This window comes from Squalius cephalus (genome assembly GCF_949319135.1).
Source record: "Squalius cephalus genome assembly, chromosome: 6".
Lineage (NCBI taxonomy): Eukaryota > Metazoa > Chordata > Actinopteri > Cypriniformes > Leuciscidae > Squalius > Squalius cephalus.
Window position 1 is genome coordinate 43,136,550 of NC_137127.1, and position 21,481 is coordinate 43,158,030.

The following is a 21,481-nucleotide window of genomic DNA, read 5'->3' on the forward strand; positions in this document are numbered from 1 at the left end:
AAAATTGACCGGAGTTCTCCTTTAATTTCCCCAGGGGCTATTTTTTATTATTTTTTCTTGTTACAAGTTTTTAGCACTTTCCACACAGATCCTGCTGATGTCTTTATCTTCATGTAGAACATTTGTAAGGTTGTTTGAGTGCATCGGTGTATGAGAACCCTGGTGGTAATTATTCAGTGAGAATGTGACAGTCTCAAAGACTTTATTACCAAACCTATTTAGAATCCATATTGTCAGTTTACATCAATAAATGATAGGGGAAAATGTGACATGAAAAGTTATATTTTGTCTTAAGGTGTTGATTCCGAACACATAATGATAGTGTTGTTTTCTTGGGCACAATATTTTAGAGCTTATTTTCAGTAGTCTAATTATATTCTGTAATATTTTGTTCTGTCTCTTATTGTAATTACGTAATTATGAGATTGTTATTGGTGAGTTTCACTGTAAAATAGTGCAAAATGCTGCTTTCATTTTTTGAGAAAATTCACAGCAATTCCATGCAATTACTGGCTTGAGAAATTCCACTAGTTGTTGACATCAAGTTTTTGGTCTGTCTGATATTTTAAGATAATTTAACATTTAGATATTAATCATGAAAATTGTAACTCTTTTTTTCAACTGGTTGTGGAGTTTAGAGAGATGATTCTTTTACTTGTAGTGCCTCCTGGTGCTGAACTACTATATTCACTGTCCTTCCTCAGAAAGTTCACGTCTAGACTGCATGAGCGTTCCTGACCGGAAGTGACTATATTAATTAAATTAATAATAAATTAATATTATATCAATACAAAAACGATTATTTCTATTTATTTCTATACTATAATATGTCCTTAAAGTCCTACAATATGCATGACTCGTGTCGTCTGTTTTATGCTGTAATTGTTGGGTGTTCTCTTCAGAGTTTTTAAAAAGCACAACATGAAGAAATAAACTCATCCTATAATAATACTACAGCAAAAACAGTTCACAATAGGCTATCCGTATAGAAAGTCTGTCAGTGTAAGGTTTTTTTTTTCCCCGCAAATGCAAACACCTCACTGAAACGACAGCGTATAAAACACAGACTAACGTACAGACAATTCTTTTAATCTCTGTTTGAGGTTCTTGTGATTTTTATGTTTACATTATCCTTCTATACTATTCTTTACCTGCCTCAGCCCTGCCTGTCGTCTTCTCATCCAGAGGGGTTTTCTGACCCACGGGACGCAGGTATTATCCTGTGTCATCCCCATAAAGACTCATTACTGAACCCCCTTCCATGTCTCCATCTAAGGACTTATACAGAGATTGAACACTCTATCGCCCCCTAGATCACAAGGTGTGGTGATACCACCACTTTATTCTTTTATTCTTTATTCTATGCATTGGCCAACCATTGGTTCTTTGTTTCGTCTACTTGCATGTATTGTTTATGGCCTAATATTCACCGCCATTTGTTCTGCATATCTGCCTGAACGGCTCTTAACTCCAGGATGTTCTGGGGGCATTTGTACTTTGCTTGTGTAAATAAGTGTAAATCACATAAGATCTAAATGATCCTACTTAGTGCATGAAAGAATGAAAAAATTACCCATTTGTCATGAAATGGAAGTTGTGGTCTTTTTCTACCCTATTGTATTTGTAACATATATTTGAGTGAAACGGCTTCTCAAACAAGGAACAAAAAATGTAGAGCGGGACATGATTTTGTGAGGAATTGATTGGATGGTTGTGGTTTGCTATTGCTGTGATTTCATGTGAGTGACAGTTTGCGTGAGTGACGGTAATTTACCTTTGAGGCAATAAACACTCATCAGAGAAGAGATTTGGCAAGAAATTCTTATTAAAGATTACAAGGGCACATACATTTTTAAAATAATAATAATAATGACGCTAATAATGATTAATTAAAATAGATAAATAATGGTGCAAAGGTAAATCATTTATAATAAAAAATGCAATATTCCATTTTTAAAAAAAGGAACTCAAATTTGATTTCATAGAGACTTTAGAGACTTTAAATTCTTTAATTGAGCAAAGAATTATCACAAAATATAATCATACAAAAATACATTTTGTGAATGTATCACAAAAATAAAAATAGAAACATACAGTCAAGTATTCAGAGTTGAATTATAATTATTGGAGGGTTTTAAAAGGAGAAAGGAAGTAGCAACGATATAGTTCTGAACATAATACTGTAGATGGGAAGTTGAATGCTGATGCTTATTAAAATGATCATTACTGGCATGCAGAAAGTAGACTAATTGTTCAGTGATGATCCATATTCCACTTCTCACTTCAACAGTTTGCATAAATGTCTTCGTAGGAGAGATTCTTTTTGAATGTGCTTTCAGGGTTAACGGTGCAGGTCTCCTTATTTTCATGTATTTGACTGAAGCTGATGGCTTTTTGTTGCACTTGACACATTGGCATAAATGTCCTCATCTTGGTTTGTTTCCTGAAATGCATTAATACATGAGCTGTGAACTTGTACTTATTCTGTTAGCTTTATGATAATTCACTCACAACATAACATTGTTCTGAAAGCAATGAAGCACTCATCATGTGTAACACTGCACTATTAGCCCAGTTTCAGTGCGCTGTAAAATAACAGTAATCTACTGTTGTTGTCAGCAAGGTACTGTTAATTTACAGCTCTCAGTAGTAATAGGATATACCATGTGTCAAAATAATTGATGGCTTCCGGTTGTCATTGACCTTCCGGTTGCCCTTTCCGGTGTCCTTCCGGTCTTGTTATGGATTGACCTATTGACCCTTCCTATCCATCCATTTAGTTACCTATGATCACGCGCGTGAACTCGGCAATCGACTACTTTGGACTTCAACCGAAAACAGGATGTAAACACAGGTATTTGCGCTGGCTTAAATAACATCATTTTTATACATATCTTTCACATCTACTGCAGTCAGATTCACTCGTGTTCACTCTGAAGGAATCACTCACATGACCTGTGCACTTGTAATGACACATCAAGGATGTTAAGAGGCTAAAAGCAGGTTTAAAACTTGCCCCATTGAAGTCAACAGGGTGCAAATTTTAAAAATAGAATAACTCGGTGTAGGCAACACCAATTTTTGTCGTTGTTCTCTGTATTGACAGCACTCCAAATGTACAAAAAAATGAGCTCAATGTTAAAATTGACCGGAGTTCTCCTTTAAGCATCCTCTCATTCGCCCTGAGAGGAATGTCCCCTAAAAAGGCCACGTTAGAGGATGCTGGCCCAGAGAAGGTTGCGAAAATGGTAGTCCCATTAGAGGAGGAGACAGAGGAAGAGACAGTGCAGGTGGAAGGCAACAAGTCCAAATAGTCAACAAACACTTACAATAAACAACACCAGTCATAATCTCTCTCTCTCTCTCTCTCTCTCTCACACACACACACACACGGAACTTGAATAAATACTTTGTATTTGAGCAATTATTAATAACAACAACAAAAACACTAATAATAATATTCGCCTATTAATAAAACACCCCCATTCCCGCGACCCGTCCAACCCCAACGGATGTCACTCTTGCCTGTCTTCCAAACTTGAGAGCCCTGAGACTAGATTACTGTAATGCTTTATTAGCTGGTTGTCCTGCATCCTCAATAAACAAGCTACAGTTAGTCCAAAATGCAGCCGCTAGAGTTCTTACTAGATCAAGAAAATATGATCATATAACACAGATTTTAACATCACTACATTGGTTACCTATAAAGTCCCGTATTAACTACAAGGTATTGCTACTGACTTATAAAGCCCTAAACGGCTTAGCTCCAGTCTGTTTAACGGATCTTCTATCGCCCTATAATCCATCGCGCTCTTTAAGATCACTAAATTCTAGGCTTTTGGTCATACCTAGGATATCCAGATCCACTAAAGGAGGGAGAGCATTTTCACATTTAGCTCCAAAACTCTGGAATAGCCTTCCTGATACTGTTCGTTGCTCAGACTCGCTCTCCCAGTTTAAAACTAGATTAAAGACACATCTCTTCAGCCAGGCATTCATATAATATTTTTAATCTTACAGTTAAATCCGACCTCTAGTTCATAAACGCCAGAGGAGAACTGGCCCCCGACTGAGCCCGGGTTCTCCCAAGGTTTTTTTTTCTCCATTAGGTCACCTGATGGAGTTTTTCGGTTCCTTGCCACTGTTGCCTTTGGCTTGCTCAGTTGGGGATATTTTGGGGATATTTAATTTTAATTTTTATCAATCAATAAATTCCACTAGAAACAAACCTTGTTGTATTATTTTAATTTAATACTGTGAAGCTGCTTTGATACAATCTGTATTGTGAAAAGCGCTATACAAATAGACTTGACTTGACTTGACACCCAAGGCCAGATTTACCACCTGGCCGATTGGGCCGGTGTCTGGGGGCCTCCAAGACCCCACTAACTGTGTGACCTCATCCTTTTTTATTAAATTAAAATAAAATTCATTAATGAGTGTGTGTTTGTGTGTAAACAATAATTTATTTGCACACAAAAAAAGTATCATGATTACATCAGTTTAGTGCTGCCAGTAAGTTACCGCAAAAATACGATAAAATGTCTAACAGTGCATTTATAGATCTCCTTTGCTGTCACAGTTAACATTACAAGAAATGGAGTTGGAGAAAGTGGTTTTGTTTTAAAGTAAAGAAAAACCCACAGCTTCCTTTTACTGTTTCTAAAAATTAAGATGATGTGTTAGTTTGGGCCACGAGCCTACGAGGGGGAGGGGGGCCTCCAAGATTTTGTTCCCAGGGGCCTCTGCTTTCTAAATCCGTGCCTGTTCACACCGGACGCGTAACGAAAAAGCGAAACGAAAAAGCGAATAGTTTGCGTCAAAACCATTCTAATCAGCCGCGACGCTAATTTGCGACGTCTGTGACATTCAGAGCTTCAACATTCCAAAACTTTCGCGCCGACAGCTGAGAAAACATGGACACTTCATCATCATCATCCAGTGAAGACGAGCTTTTCATTTTCTTTAAAAGACAGAAAAGAAGGTTTTGGGTGCCTTAAATCTCCGAAAATTTGGTTTAGGGTTTCATGACCCTTTAAAGAACAGAGAGTCTGAAGGGGAGTATGCTAATGTCCACTTTTAGTTTCCTTTTCCTCTCTCCTTTTTCTCACATAGGTGTCCCTGAGGTTTTTCCACTGTTTTTTTTGCGTCTTCAACTAAACACAGTGCGTTCTGTAATATCAATACACATTACGGCCCGGTTTCACAGACATGGCTTAAGCCTAGTCCCAGACTAAACTGCCCACTTGAGCTGTCTTAACTCAAAGCGACTTGCACAGATATATATTAAAATAGTCAAAGATTTAGCCTGTTCTGGATTAAACAAAGCCGATTGCAAGAGGAAGGATTATAGCTAGTCTATGACTAAATTGAATCTTAAATTAATCCTTCAAAGAGGCAGGTTTAACTCCTGCTTAGTACTGTTTGTGAGGGAGCATGGAATATTTGGAATATCTAAATGAAAACCAACATGCACAACAGAGGCCAGCCAGAGTACTTGTGGATAGGAGTGATCCATTACATTACTTTGATGACACAGCTTTTCAAGACCGCTTTCGTATGTCCAAGGAAAATGCAGTGGAGATAATATCTTTGCTTGAGCCTAGACTTTCCTGTCTGTCTCTGAGAGGAAGGCCTTTACCCATTTCTCTCCAAGTTCTGCTCACACTGAGGTTTTTTGCGTCCGGGACCTTTCACCGTGAAACTGGTGATTTGTGTGGTGCCAGTGAAGCAACTGTGTGTAGAATAGTTCACAAAGTCAGCAGAGCCATTTGTGAACTGAGGAGTCTTTACATAAAGTTTCCTGATGCTGCTGACCAAGCCAAATATAAAGTGCAATTCTATGAATATGGGCACTTCCCAGGTGTCATTGGCTGTATAATAATAATAATAATTCATTACATTTATATAGCGCTTTTCTCGGCACTCAAAGCGCTTTACATAGAATGGTGGATCTCCTCAACCACCACCAATGTGCAGCATCCACCTGGATGATGCGACGGCAGCCATATTGCGCCAGAACGCTCACCACACACCAGCTTACTGGTGGAGAGGAGACAGTGATGAAGCCAATCAGTATATGGGGATGATTAGGAGGCCATGATGGACAGGGGCCAAGGGGCAAATTTGGCCAGGATGCCGGGGTTACACCCCTACTCTTTCGAAAGACATCCTGGGATTTTTAATGACCACAGAGAGTCAGGACCTCGGTTTAACGTCTCATCCGAAGGACGGTGCTCTTTGACAGTATAGTGTCCCCATCACTATACTGGGGCATTAGGACTAGAGCCCGACCGATATATCGGCAGGCCGATATTATCGGCCGATATTAGGCATTTTCAAAACTATCGGTATCGGCATTTATAACGGCCGATAAATGAATATTTCAAAAATAAAATAAAAACGGACGAAACACCCTTCAACCATGTTATGAGTGTTGGCGTTGTATAGTTTGTCCACCAGAGGGCACTCTACACCGTCCCTGTTGGCAACACTCGTGTATAACGCGCCACACATTCTGCAACCTGCTGATCCAGCCAGAGTCGGGCAGAGAGAACCGCGAGTGAGATCATCGGTGAAGTGTGTTCATGGTGAGTTGGTCACGACTCACGAGACATACATTGCTTGAATAACAATTAAAAGAACATCCCTATCAGTTCTCTTAACTCAAATAAGGATGACAAAATTCGTGACTCATGTCCAGTTTTGCTGAGGTTAAATAAGCCGAGAGTGAAGCGGAACAACGCGACGTAGGCTATATTCACATAAAATGTTAACACTGCAGTTCACAAAAGTTCATAATGTGCATGTGCTTTAATGCTTTGTCGGTTAAACATTTAATTTTAAATGCTGATGCGCTGTTCTAACGTGTGCGTTTCTCAGCGCGTACATGTGAAGCTCACATGCACTAAAAGCCTTTCTACCAGCGCCTGGATACTGGACTAAGTTATCTTTCGAGTATTATTGTGCTAATACTGTTAAATACACACAAGATTTACATAAACAAAGTCGGTTGTCTAAAGTGAAGGCAAAATTGAGAGAAAATCTGCTTGTCATTGATTTGTCAAATGCGTGTACATTAGACGTGTCGTGCTCAGCTCTTAAAGAGACAGTAGCAATTGTAAACACATTGCCGCTTGTCCTTAAAGGGATAGTTCACCCAATAATAAAAATGATCTCATTATTTACAGACACTCTAATGTTGTTCCAACTGTATTAATTTCCTTCTAATATTTTTCTAATATTAATAGTTTGAAGAATGTGGGTAACCAAACAGTAGCTGGTCCCCATTGACTTCCAAAGGAGAAAAATATACTGGAAGTCACTGGGGTACATCAACTGTTTGGTTACCCACATTCATCCAAATAACTTATTTTCAACAGAAGAAAAAAACAACTTGAGAGAGTAAATTATGACAATTTGAATTTGTTGTCAATTTGAATGTGAAATTGTTGTTTTTGTTCAAAGGACTAAACGTTTAGTCTTAAAAAAAAATCTTAAGTTTGTATTTTTATACATTTTATTTATCAGAACTTTAATATATTTTGATGTTCCTCTGTTCTGTTGTGACAATAAAAGAAACAAGTTTCTTTTTAAAATGCATTATCATATTATTTTAGTTAAAACTCATAAATAACTACAAATAACTAATGTTAGGGAAATTTGTTAATGTTTTGTTGCGCGTTTCTGAAAAAAAATTAAAAAATATCGTCCGATATATCGGAATATCGGATTTTAAAACCAACAAATATTTGTACCGGTTTCGGCCTTCAAAATCCTTTATCGGTCGGGCTCTACTACCCATCAAAAGTTTGTACACACCAATTGTAAAGTGTGTCCAAACTTACTGTACTATAATACACATAAATAATATTGCTACTGTATTATAATATACACATAAATAATATCGGCCGATATATCGGTATCTGGCTTTTTTTTATCGGCATCGGCGCCCAAAAATCCATATCGGTCGGGCTCTAATTAGGACCCACACAGACCACAGGGTGAGCACCCCCTGCTGGCCTCACTAAACACCTCTTCCAGCAGCAACCTGGTTTTCTCAGTTGGTCTCCCATCCAGGTACTAACCAGGCTCAGCCCTGCTTAGCTTCAGTGGGCAACCAGTCTTGGGCTACAGGGTGACATGGCTATAGATGGATGTCATGTTCCTGTCAAGTGTCCATCAACCCCTGATGCTGAGGAGTACAGGAACCGTAAGAACTGGTTTTCTATCAACGTTCAGGGTGTATGCACACCTAATTTAGAGTTTTCAAACATTGTTGCGCGCTGGAAAGGTTCAACTCACGATTCAAGGATTTTTGTCAACTCTTCATTATGTGCTCAGTTTCAGAGTGGACAGTATAGTGGACTTCTACTTGGTGACAGTGGATATGGTCAGAGTAACTTTTTATTCACTCCATACATAAATCCCACAACAGCTGAGCAGCAAAGATACAACAGAGCTCATATCCGAACAAGAGGCATGGTTGAACGCATGTTTGGAATATGGAAAAATCGATTCCAGTGTTTACGTAATACACTTCGCTTCAGGCCAAGGAGATGCTGCAAGGTCATCATTGCTACAGCGGTGCTGCACAACTACCTGAAGCAGCGCTGCTGTCCTGATCCTCCAATGGAAGATGACGATGAAGCAGATGTGCCCATGACTGAGGCAGCCAGTGACCAACGAGGACTTGCACACAGAGTTGCTTTCACATTGCAGCACTTCAGCTAGATGAGATGTATTTCAATATGGAATGTATTCATTATGCCTTATTTTGCCTTGATAATTTTTGTTCTGTACAAAATTAAAATAGTGTGCAGCAAAATTAAAAAAAATTACTAAACCAATACTGGTTGAAAATGTAGTTTGTGGTTGTTTAAATACACTCAGTCGTGAATATCTAAATGACAAAAGGTTTATTTTTGTTTTTATTGTTTATACATCATATTGTTCACCATGGCTGGTAATCACAATTGCCTCCTTACTGTATCGTTTTTGGATCATACCTCTTTCTTCCAACTTCATATCCAATTCAACCTGTAGAATTCTCATTTTCATTTCATGTTCTTCCTTCAGATATTTCATTTTTTCCTCATGAAATTCTCTGGCTAACTTTTCATGGATGGTCATCTTGCTTGTTCTCTGCTGAAAGGTGGTGGCAGCATCTTTTCTCAGGGATGCAGGAGCAGATGTGGAAGGCACACACTCACTGTGCTCTGGCTTTTCCAACCCGTTCAGATTCCTTTCTTCTGTGGGGAAAAACAGAGGCACAAATAAATTCACATGATCCTTACAATGAAAGAAGAATAAAAATTGACAGAGTGGAATATATGTACCAAAGGAAGAAATCAATTTCTTTCTAACATACCATTTGTGCTCAGATCTTCATCTGAACTGTTCAAGTGATCATCATCTGGTATACCATCCAGAGGTTGCTGGTGCTGTATTATTCCAGACAGCAAGTCACTCAATTCATCAGTTTTGTCTTTATTTGGTGGTCCACCACCAGTAGTAAATCGCTGTCTTCTGATCTCTGCATTCTGTCGTTTTAAAGCCAGTTTAAGGTTCTTCCACAGAGTCTATACAGGCAAAAATCATTCATTATAAATTGTCCCAAAAATATGAATATGAGAAATGAGCAATGATAATAATGAAGAAATCTCACCTGAAGTTGTTGTATTGTTCTTGTGGTTGCATTTTCATTTGCATTAAATTCATTGCAAATTGCATTCCAAGCACTTCTTTTTCTTTTGCTCACTAGCAGTAGTGTGGATTTTACTTTCAATAACTGGATGGTTGGTCAAAATTTGTTTCAGTAGTGTTTTTTCATACTCACTGAAGTTTTTGGAACGAATTCTTTTTGCATCTGCCATTGCTTTGTTTCAAAATGTACACTGATAATAATGTTTTCTGGTCCATTCCAGGTTTTTATGAGCACCATCAGCCCAACGGCATGTGCTTATACTCAACTTAATCAGGCCTATCCCAGGTGTTTTCATTTAAGCTTACTTAATTTACTCCTGAGGGTTGTTCCATAAAAGACGCTTAGAAAAGCGGGGATTAAACTCCAAAACCGGACTTGAATGAGCCTAACAAATAAGTTGGGGCTAAAGTGGTTCCATAAAAGGTAATTGAAGTTCACGCAATCTCACTAATTTGATCCAGGTTTATCAAGTCTAGATAATTGCGTGTGCACGCGTTTCTGAAGCAGCCCTAGAGGTCGATCATGGATCAAATCGATCCACCATCAAACAGCGTATATTTTGTGCTGTTTATGCGTTTGTGACATGTTTTTTTCCCCCCCTCAGTTCAAAACTTACATTTTACAGTTATATTCTCCATCTGTAAATGTTAGAAAGTCATGCAAATGTATCCATTTTACTGCTAATCTTCATATTGAACGAGCGCTGCTGCGCGCATGCGTGCCAAATAGGAGCGCAATAATTCTGACTAAAATATACATTTTGCTTGGAAAATTAATATGCGATATTTTATAACACTAGAAATATCTTCTAATTATAATAATTTATCTTTAGGATGTTGGATAAGTTGCCGTAAACTTCTAGCGAACAGAAGTACTTCAGTGAACAGAAGTAGCCTAATTTTTAAGAAACTAAATATATAAAGATACAAAATATAGTTTTGGGTATAGGACCTATGCTACTTAATAAAGCTGATGTATACTTATTTAGAATGCTGAGAATTGCAGCTTTTAATGCAATAATTTTTTTGGAGAAAGCAAGAATCCTCAGTTTTAAATGAGTAGATTTAGTTTCTAAAGTACATTATGGAGAGGATAACATGAAATTAAGAGCAAATGTATACATTTTGAAAAGATATGGGCAACTCTAAAATCAAAGAATATTCCATAAAATAAAGGAATATATATTAGCCTACATTAACTACATTTTTATATAACCCTCCCTCCCTTTTATTTCTAGTTATTTGTTATTTTATTTATTGACTTATTTAATACTGAATATTTGATATTCAAATAATATTACTTGAATAACTATTAGGAATTATGTGTCATTATAAGAGTTTGATATAAATATGTGAATGTTACATTTTTATTAATATTTATTTATTGTTTTTTGTCTTTTCCCCCTTAAATCATATGTAAAAGTGTCTAACTATGTACTTTTTGGTTATTGTTCTAATCATGTGTGTTGGTGGGTATTATCACAAAAGAAAAAAAGTAAAAAAATAAGGAATATTTATTGGGGGAAAATATTATGTCTTTAAAGGAACTGTCAATTTGTATAATTGTGTTAAATGTAATTTTTTATTTTTAATTTTGTGATTTTAACTTCTGCTTTAAAAAGCTTTTTTTTAGATTGTGTTCTAATGTTCTTCTAATAATCATAAACATGTAATACAGCTGCCAAACAAAACCAGAGAGAAATGTATTCATAAATCTTTAAAACAATCTATTAAATCTTGGGCACAAAACATTCAGCCAGTAAAAAAAGAAAACCTGTAGTATATATATTGTATCTATCTATCTATATATCTATATATATCTATATCTATATCTATATATATTGTCTAATTTATCATTGTAGCCTTATTTAAGTTGATTTTCTGTATACTGTGTATTTATTTTTGGACTAATCGTGGTTAATAAAGTCCAATAATGGTATGAGAGAGCAGTGGCGTGCACAGACCTCCTCAGGGGCAGGGGCGGAAGGACCAAAAAGGGCACTTTTAAAAAAAAACCATTTATTTTTAAAATAAATCACCTGTATTTAAAGCAGCACCCGTCTGTCTGTTGTGTTTTATATATTTTAATGACTTCCTCACAATTATTTGGAATATCTCACTCGATGGAGAGCAGCAGTCGGTCAGAGAGCCTCTCTCGGAAATGATGATAATATAACTAAATATTATTTACTTTACCAAACAAAACAGAGAATCAAGTCGGTAATTATGAGGAATTCATGTTTAGTTATGTTGATGTTATAAATTGTAGGCCTATGTATTCAATAAAGTGTTAGCTATCATGAAATCAGTAACACTTTACAATAAGGTTTCATTAGTTAAATTTGTTAACATGAACTAATAATGAACTACACTTCTACACAATTTATTAATCTTAATTAATATTAATTTCAGCCTTTACTAAAACATTATTAAAATCAAAAGTTGTATTTGTTAACATTAGTTAATGCACTGACTGTGACATAACATGAACAAACAATTAAAAGTTGTATTATTATTAACTAAGATTAACAAATAGGCCTATACAGTAGCCTAACAAATGTTTAGTTTAGTTTCAGACACAGTTGAGCTAACAAACAACAGCACAGTCTGAGGTGTAGGCTGAAGCTCTTGCTTATAATGCCTACCTTTTTAAAACATCTCATATTTTAATAAAAAATAAAAATAATTATTGTCTTACATCATTATAATGTTGACAAACAAATATAAACAGAATACAAAAACATTAGTATTTCCTGTGCAATACCATTGCACAATCCAAATACAACAAAAGCAGCTTGTTCATTTAACATTCTTTAAATGGTTTCATATAGTTTCAGTGCATTATTTTTTAAATAGTTTCTTTAACTTATTAAGTGCCCCACATATTTTTTTTAAGTTCCTCATGACAGCTATTCCATAGATTTACACCTTTAACTGAAATACAATGGTATTTTGCATTGGTCCTATGTTCTTTTTGAATTGTACAAGTTCCCCTTATGTTGGCATTCTCTTTCTGTGAACAACCCTTGGATACTTTCTGGCAATTGATGATTTTTTACTTTGTACATGATCTGTAATGTTTTTAGTTGTTTTGCATGATTAGTTAATGTTAGTTAATATGAATAATAAACAAATAAACCTCATTGTAAAGTGTAGGCCTACTATGAAATCAAAGATATAAATTCCTTACAATTTAGAGCTGGACATGGACTTTTCCTTGGACATGAAATTTCCTTTCACTAGATGTATTTCCCCAAGCTAAGAACACTTGCTATGGCCTGGACAAAAACGAATGACATTGTCAGACTCAGAATGCGGCTGAAATTGAGTAATACTTTTATGATTGTTAAGCATAACTCACATGCTGCCGCAACTTTTACAGTAGCATGGTAGGATAAATGTAACTTTTCCGTATTAGCTTAATATTACCTGCTGCCCGTGCAGTTTGAAGACTCGCGGCGAACTGCTGCGTACATAGCGCTGAAAAAAAGAACTCCGCCTACTGCCACTTCACCTCCGCCAAATGCTTCCGCCAAAAAAATAATATTTAATATTTGTTTGTATTATTATTGTTCGTGGCAATGGTGTATAAGTGTATTGTTATTTATTATAATATTTATTTTAATAATAATTATTATTTACATTTATCAGAGAGGGGCACAATACATTTTGAGACAAAAGGGGCAGGGGCTTGAGCCCCCCCGGCCCCCCCCCCCCCCCCCCCCTCCCCCCCCCCCCCCCCCCCCTGTGCACGCCACTGTGAGAGAGTGTCAGTGGTAATATCATTGTGTTCTTGTCGGTCAGTGTTAGAGGATCTGTGTAACAGCTGAGGCTTAGCCTGACAGTTAGCCTGCCCTGGACCAGGCTAGTTTCCCAGCATAAGTTGCCAGGGTAACTGAGTTTGAACTATTTTAAGTTTGCTTTATGAAACAGAATCCACCGACAATAAGTCTGACTAACCAAAATAAGCCTGGCTTGTATTCTAATCTTGTTTTATGGAACAACCCTCAGGACTCTGTAGTCTCAGACTAACTAAGCTTATTTTAAGCCACGTTCATGAAAGGTACTTAAATGCCCCAGTTTAACTAGTACACATTAAGGCCTACTCCTGGCTTATGCTAAGCCATGTCTGTGAAACCGGGCCTACATGTAACACACTAAGTAACCAGTTAAAATCATTCGACTAGAAACTGTAGATATCACACAAAGAATGTATAGTATGCACTAAAAGCAGCCCTAAATAGTCTCACACATTTTGTTACATTTTCAAAGTAAACACGGTCTCTGTCGCTATCTTTGACAATAATGTTAGCTTTCTATCCATGTAGTTTAGCCTGCTAGCCTACACAGCACGCCTATACAACGACTAAAACTATCACACAACATACTCACAGTCGTGATGATATCCGAGTTGGTTGGCAATGCTACGCCACACAGTCTTTCAAATCGTTGTCCTTGTAGTATGTGATTGGCTGAAGCCTTTTCTGTCGCCGCAAAAGTAAAAAAAAAAAAAAAACAACAAAAAAAAACATTGAAGGGAAAAAAATAAAAGTCGTTTCCAGTGTGAAAGGACCTTAAGAGTACAAATTATGAAAGATTCAGATAAACTCATTCATATTAAATATGCAATCTTGTTAAACATAGCTGGTTTACAATGAAGCAGTGTGACCACGGTACATACAAAAAACAACAAAACAGTTCAAGTCATCTACAGCAAACACACCCTGCTGTGAAGGCAGTGTGAGAGTGAGTGTGAGGGTCTTTCCAAATTCCTATAGGGTGACCAAACGTCCTGTTTTCACGTCCTGTCCTGGCCGTCCTGGCTGTTTTTTATAAAGTGATGAAAATGTCCTGGTTTTCATAATTTTTCATTGGGCCATTAAGCGTGTACTTTAAATACACGCTTGCCTTTGCACACAAAACATCAAACACAAAACATGTGTATGATCCCATACAGTAGTGAAATACATAGCAATATTTGCATATGGTTTAACAGTTTATTGTCATAAATGTAAAAAATATTAAAGGTGTGCATCATACAGGAGACCTGGGTGAACAATGTACAGTTTGATTTATGACTGTAAGTCATTGTCTTCAAATGCTATTGAGCTTTAAATATTGTCATATTTTGTGTATGATCCCATACAGTAGTGAAATACATAGCAATATTTATTCATGGTTTAACTGTTTATTGTCATAAATATCAAAAATCTAAAAGGTGTGCATCATACATGAGACCTGGGTGAACCATGTACAGTTGGTTTTATGACTGTAAGTCATTGTCTTCAAATCAGTGGCGGCTCCAGAAATTTTCTGTTGCAGCCAGGTACTATGGGGATGCTCAACACTTAAAAGAAGGTGCTTTGAATTTTGGGGCGTTTCATTATGGAGGTCGCATCTGACCACCCTTGGTATACACGTACACGCCCGCATTAACTGTACTCGTTCTGTGACTATAAGCATATACATACTGTATATATATGTAAAAGTATTCAATGCAAGGGCTATAGACAGGGGCGCAACTACCCAGTGTCAGAGGGGTATGCAGCAACAATTTTGGCAATCATCAATCTGGTGCACTTTGAGAGTTAAAAATGAAAAGGTCCAACCCACATTCAGTGTGCAAATTAAACAAAGAAAAATTCAAACCTCTTTTACTTACAGTGTCAGTTTACATTACACTACTACATAATAATAGTTATAATATTAATCCCATGATATTAATAGCCATATATTGTAAAACAAATGCACTGAAAAATAAAGGAAACTTTCATAATTTCATAATCTTGAAAGAGTATTCACATTAAAGATGTGACTGGGGCAGCCCAGTGTCAATCAAGAAAAGAACCAATGGGCCGCTGATCTACGTGTTTCATAGGGTGTCAGAAAAAAAACTAACGCTGACTTTTTTGACCAATGCATTACACCGGCACTAACCCATGCGCCGCCAATTAAAGTCCGCGTGAACTGGAAGTTGCAAACGACTTTTCTCCAGTGTTGTGACGTATTTCCCAGTGAGAAGGAATATTGAACAGAGGGCAGGGTTTTACTCTAGCGCTCCTCCTCTCCATCTCTGCTCATAACAGACTAACGGTTTGAGAGTTAGTTAAGCGTTAAGCGTTTCCCAACCCAAGCCATCAAACCTACATCATCAGAGAAGGAACGCCATTCCAGACCGGAAGTAACTTTGATTAAAGATTACGACGGCAAACATTTTTTTTCTGTGTTTTAACTTGCACGGATTAATTTTTCACCACAAGACTAGTAATATGTGCTAACAAAGTAAATAGGTTCAATTTTGATTTCAGTTGGACTTTAAGCAAAACTAAACGAATGGGCCGCCGATGTACAAGTTTTATGGGCCATTAAGAAAAAAAAAAAAAAAAGTATGAGATGTATTGGCCCAAAAAGCACGTCGGCCCACCGGGAATCTCCCGATGGCCAGTAGCCTAGCCTACATGCCTGGACGTCACACTTTAAATCCTACCTGTTGCCTTTCACCATCCACTTATTTAGCTGCTGTCGCATCAATTGACATGCCATCTCCTTTTCCCTCTTTCTTTTTCTATTTTTAGTCCCCGACAGCTTTTTTGCTTTATCCATCTTTTTCGATGACAACTCACTACTCGTTCCTGCTCGCTCAGCGCTCACGGCGCCCGCGCCCGCTCACGATTTTTAAATTATTATTTAATTCCTATTTTTAACAACATGAAAAGACTATTCAAACATGACATTAAAATATAAATATAAAAAATTACAGACATTTCTTGGGGGTGCTGGGCAGGTGCTATACACGGGTTTCTTGTATACAAACAATACCGGATGCGCGCGCATCCAGGAGGCAGAAAACCGCTAGCTGTTATGCCGAGTTCTGTAAAAGAACATTGTAATTAACGTAGATTTCGCATTGTTTGTAATTTGTTTGTAATTTCTTGTTGAGTCAATAATAAACTGCAATTTCAGAGTTGGATCTGTTTGTTTGCGTTTCATATTAATATAACATTATGTAAAACGTCCAACTGTTTACGAATCAAAATCCGGACATACTGTGATGTATGTATGAATTATCATGTTAGACTAAGTTAGTAATGTAATTAGGGTGACCACCATCAAACAAACCAAATGTGGGACGATTATAAGTTTGTGTGGGACAATGTGGGACATGTTACCAACACCAAAACATAACCTGAAACTGTTATATAATGTTTATCTAATTTAATAAAAACATTTGTATTCTGCCTTTCAGCTGATAAAAATTCTTTGTTCTTTAGTTCCTTTCCTTCCAGAAAACACCATTACATCACTATGTAACATAACATGTCTTTATTTTACATGTCATTTAAATTCAACATCACTGAGCCCAAAGGCAGCAGGCATCATGCGCATATATATATAATTTATTATTATTATTTTTTTTTTAAACAGTTCTGACCAACTCCAACTAAAACCCAACAAAATAAACAATGAACAAATAAAATATAAAACATGAAATTAGATCATTGACAGTCTTATATATTAAGAATATATTAAACCAAAAACGTTCATATTTTTTAGAAAGGATGTGAATTAAAACAACCACAGCAGGCAACAAGTTGATAAATTCTGTTAAATTTAAATTGACCAACTTATCTATTTGTTTTCTGACAGGAAACACATGGAACGAATACACCGCTCCACATTTTTATTGACAGCCGTCACAACCTACTAGTGACCGTGTTTACTCCTTTCCTTTCAAACATTGGATAGGATTTTAAAAACGGCTGTTGTATTTGTACTTCTGACGAAGCGCTGTTAAATATAGGTGAAAAACTACGCCGCAAAAAGAACAAATAAAACTTACTCTCAGCAATGGTGAGATCTTGCCGGATCCCTACGCAATACATGACGATCTTTGGATTGAGGATGACAAGAAGTGGCCAGCAATTGTATGGCCTGATATATAGCCATAATTATCTTATTCAAGCAAGTGTGTATACAAGAGAAATGATTAGAGCGTACAAATCCCTTGATGCATACAACTAAGTTACGTGCTATGTGGTCATGTGCAGCTCGTCAAATTATGAATAGAAAGAATATAACATACAACTTCCTCCTTCTGTCCCACTCTTCCATTTGCCTAGATTTGGAATTACTTGCAACAATTTAAATGAGCAGATAAAACAACAGATAAACCTGCATGTAAATAAATTACGCAACAACTCCTTGGTATTTTGACTTAGCGACAACACCACCACTATGCTACTAGCCTAAACCCTTTACTCCAGTACGAAGACCGCGGGTCTTTCTGCCTCTTGGTTGCGTGCGCAAGCAGTGATGACGTCGCCGAGAAATCCATGTATGGCTATTATAGGGGGAGCTACAGCACCACCTAGCTCCTCCCTGGCGCCGCCACTGCTTCAAATGCTATTGAAGTTAGAAACGTTTATACCAATGTCACATGTAATTTTGAGACGGTCCCTAAATATCCGAATATCGAACGTCCAACATCAAACCAACTTCATGACAGTGAAACCAGCTTCGGCTTCGCCCCGTCATGTTATAATCAGCGCGTTCCTCAATCCGCAGCGGCAAGCAGAGAGCACGTCAGAATACAGAGGTGTGTGTGTGTGTGTGTGTGTTCATCTCAGCCTCATTGGTCTGTCACTACTCGTCAATGTCAGATATTTTGAAATTGCCAATCAAATCAAAGTAGGCGGACTTTACGTTCACAGAATTTTAGCAACGTGACTCGACGGCGCTTCAGTTTCCCCTTCAGTTTACGGTGAAGTGCGAGATAAGATGTAAGTAGCTAACAGCGTTAAAAAAAGCCCAAATGTATATCCACAGATGATTTACAGAGAAAATTCCTGTGTTTTCGTTTCGGTCGGGATCCGTGTAAAGCAGAATGCAAGTGTGGGTATTTGGAAAAGCCCTGAGAGTGAGAGTGAGGGTGTGTTGTCTTGGTATTCCCTGTACGTTGTGGGGAAATGTTTGCGCATGGATAATATTATAATTAGCAGAAAATGTTTTGCAAAAACAAAGATAATAACAGCACCATATAAGAGCATAAGTGTTGCTAATTATTATTTTATTTCATTTAGTTTTTCAGTAAGTGTTGTTAGTTTCGTTTAGTTTTAGTTTTTCATTTATTATGGCAATTTTATTTTATAAAAGTCCAACCTACTCCAGAGTCCACTCCAGAGCCTGCTTCAGCCCACGGGTCCACTCCAGAGCCTGCTTCAGCCCACGGGTCCACTCCAGAGCCTGCTTCAGCCCCTGAGTCCACTCCAGAACCCACGAGTCCACTCCAGAGCCTGCTTCAGCCCCTGAGTCCACTCCAGAACCCACGAGTCCACTCCAGAGCCTGCTTCAGCCCACGGGTCCACTCCAGAGCCCATGAGTCCACTCCAGAGCCCGCTTCAACCCACGAGTCCACTCCAGAGCCCGCTTCAACCCACGAGTCCACTCCAGAGCCCGCTTCAGCCCACGAGTCCACTCCAGAGCCCATGAGTCCACTCCAGAGCCCGCTTCAACCCACGAGTTCACTCCAGAGCCCGCTTCAGCCCACGAGTCCACTCCAGAGCCCGCTTCAGCCCATGGGTCCACTCCGGAGCCCACGAGTCCACTCCAGAGCCCGCTTCAGCCCACGGGTCCACTCCAGAGCCCGCTACGAGTCCACTCCGGAGCCTGCGCAGCCCTGGCCACCTGTTCAGCCTTGAAAGAAACAAATATGATGATGTCACGTGCTTTCTTAAAATTGCATGACAATTCAAAGATGTCTTTCAGTCTGAATTTTTAGAAAAAAAGCATTCCAGCTGGCAGCTGCTGTTAACTCAAGATGGAACTCAACACTGTAACAGGTACGAGCAGTATTTGAATTTGATAATCCAAAATTCTGTTGTGTTCTGGACAAGTCTGGAAAGAAGGACCTGTTGTTCACATCAAGGGAGTGGAACCAGTGGAAGTGGAAGCCGTTTGCAGAGGCAAGAGATTTGACACAGGGGGAGAAGATGGTCACCCTCAGCTGTGTTGTTCCATCTGTTCTTTCTCTGAATCACCACTTGAGCCCCTTTCACACAGCGCGATGATCCCGGCAAATTGCCGGGAAATTGCCAGAACGCCTTCTGTGTGGACGCAAACACGACCCAGGATTGATGCCGGCATCGATGCTGGGTTGGGGACCTAGTAACATTGCCGTGTTCAGTCCCGGAACGCGCGCTGTGTGAACAAAAGCTGTAATAATGCCGTGTCGTAGTGATGACGATGAAGCCGGGATCTTTCGCCAGCTAGTGAAACGGTAAGTTATGCGCAAGTTTATGATCGAATCAGAGAAAAAAAATGCACAAGCGTGGTTTCTCGAGAGAGAAATCGCAGCTCATAAGCAAAATTAAGACACTGCTGAGACATTACAAGTCACATCAATGTCACGTGTCTTTACAGGATTTTTATGGGTTGTGTGTGAACGCACTCTCTGATTCCGGAAAATCACTGGCAGTGTGAATGAACCAAATCAAACGAACCCGGGTCAAATCCCGGGTCACTTTATCCGTGTATTTTCCGGAATCTCTGTGTGAAAGGGGCTTTGGAGAAGCTGGAATCTCAGGTCTGGTTCTTAAGCAGCCTGGTCAGTAGTTACATTACATTACATTTATTCATTTAGCAGATGCTTTTATTCAAAGCGACTTACAAATGAGAACAATAGAAGCAGTGAAACTAACAATAGGACAACAATATGCAAGTGCTATCCCAGCTAACAGGGAACGTTCTCAGAACATTGGCTAACGTTCTCTGAAAGTTCTCTAAAAGTTATCAAAAACGTTCTTGTTGTAACGTTATTATAACGTTGTGCCAACGTTATATGTCATTGATAAACGTTCTAAAAACGTTAGCATTAAAACGTTATTCTTACATTGTTAGTGGAACGTTTTAAAAACGTTATTGTTAAAATAGCCTACATATTAAGATAAAAGTTCTCTTAAAGTTACCAAAGTAACGTTGTGCCAACATGTCATTGATAAATGTTTTAAAAAACATTATTATGTTAAAAAATATATATTAGTCATTACAAATTAGTTATACAGCTTTTTATTCTGCAAATCAACTTCAGAAACATATAATTTGTAAATCCAGTGACACAACTAATGACACAATGCACTGACATTATTTAACTATTTCATTTAAATATTTTTTATGGTCAGAATAAAAAATCCCAGAATATAAAAGAATTATGTTCAGGAAAATAGCAGTATTCATTTAAGTTGAGTGCATTTTGCTTGTTGTATGAATTAGACACTTTTATCACAATGCTGATTAACTTAGATAAAAGTTCTCTCAAAGTTACCAAAGTAACGTTGTGCCAACATGTCATTGATAAACGTTCTAAAAACGTTAGTATCAAAACGTTATTCTTACTTGTTAGTGGAACGTTTTAAAAACGTTACTAAATTAAAACAAATAAACAACTTCAGAAACATAATTTGTATATACAGTGACACAATGCACTGAAATTTTTTTGGGGGGTTAAAATATTTTTTTCAAATATTATTATTATTAGTTTAGAAAAAAATCCCAGATATAAAATAATTATTGATTCAACAGGAAATAATTCAAAAAGTACAGTCAATTATAAATTTGGTTTTACCTCTAAAAAAAAAAAATTACTTTTGCAATTACAGTCAAAGAGAAAACAGGGAATGTGTTATGATAGACTGTAGTTTTATCTGATCATTCCCCACGTCCGAACGACCTATTACCTAAGATGGGCGTGGTTTTGCAGCGCACGGCACGACCCGTCAAT

The 21,481-nt window shown here is 37.7% G+C and overlaps 2 protein-coding genes across 2 annotated transcripts in view; one reads left to right on the plus strand and one right to left on the minus strand.

Moving 5' to 3' along the window:
- Positions 1–14,165, minus strand: part of LOC307160601 (myelin-associated glycoprotein-like) — a 40,312-nt gene extending 26,147 nt beyond the window's left edge. Inside the window, exon 1 of the mRNA XM_079874781.1 lies at positions 14,098–14,165. The gene's annotated coding sequence lies outside the window, so the exon portion shown is untranslated. The remainder of the gene's footprint in view (positions 1–14,097) is intronic.
- LOC307160602 (putative nuclease HARBI1) lies at positions 5,437–8,733 on the plus strand (the record flags this gene model as incomplete). The annotated part of the gene is made up of 2 exons (XM_079874782.1): positions 5,437–5,875; positions 8,153–8,733. 2 exons carry the CDS (start codon positions 5,437–5,439, stop codon positions 8,731–8,733), a joined length of 1,020 nt encoding a protein of 339 aa, XP_079730908.1.
- Positions 14,166–21,481: the final 7,316 nt, after the last annotated feature.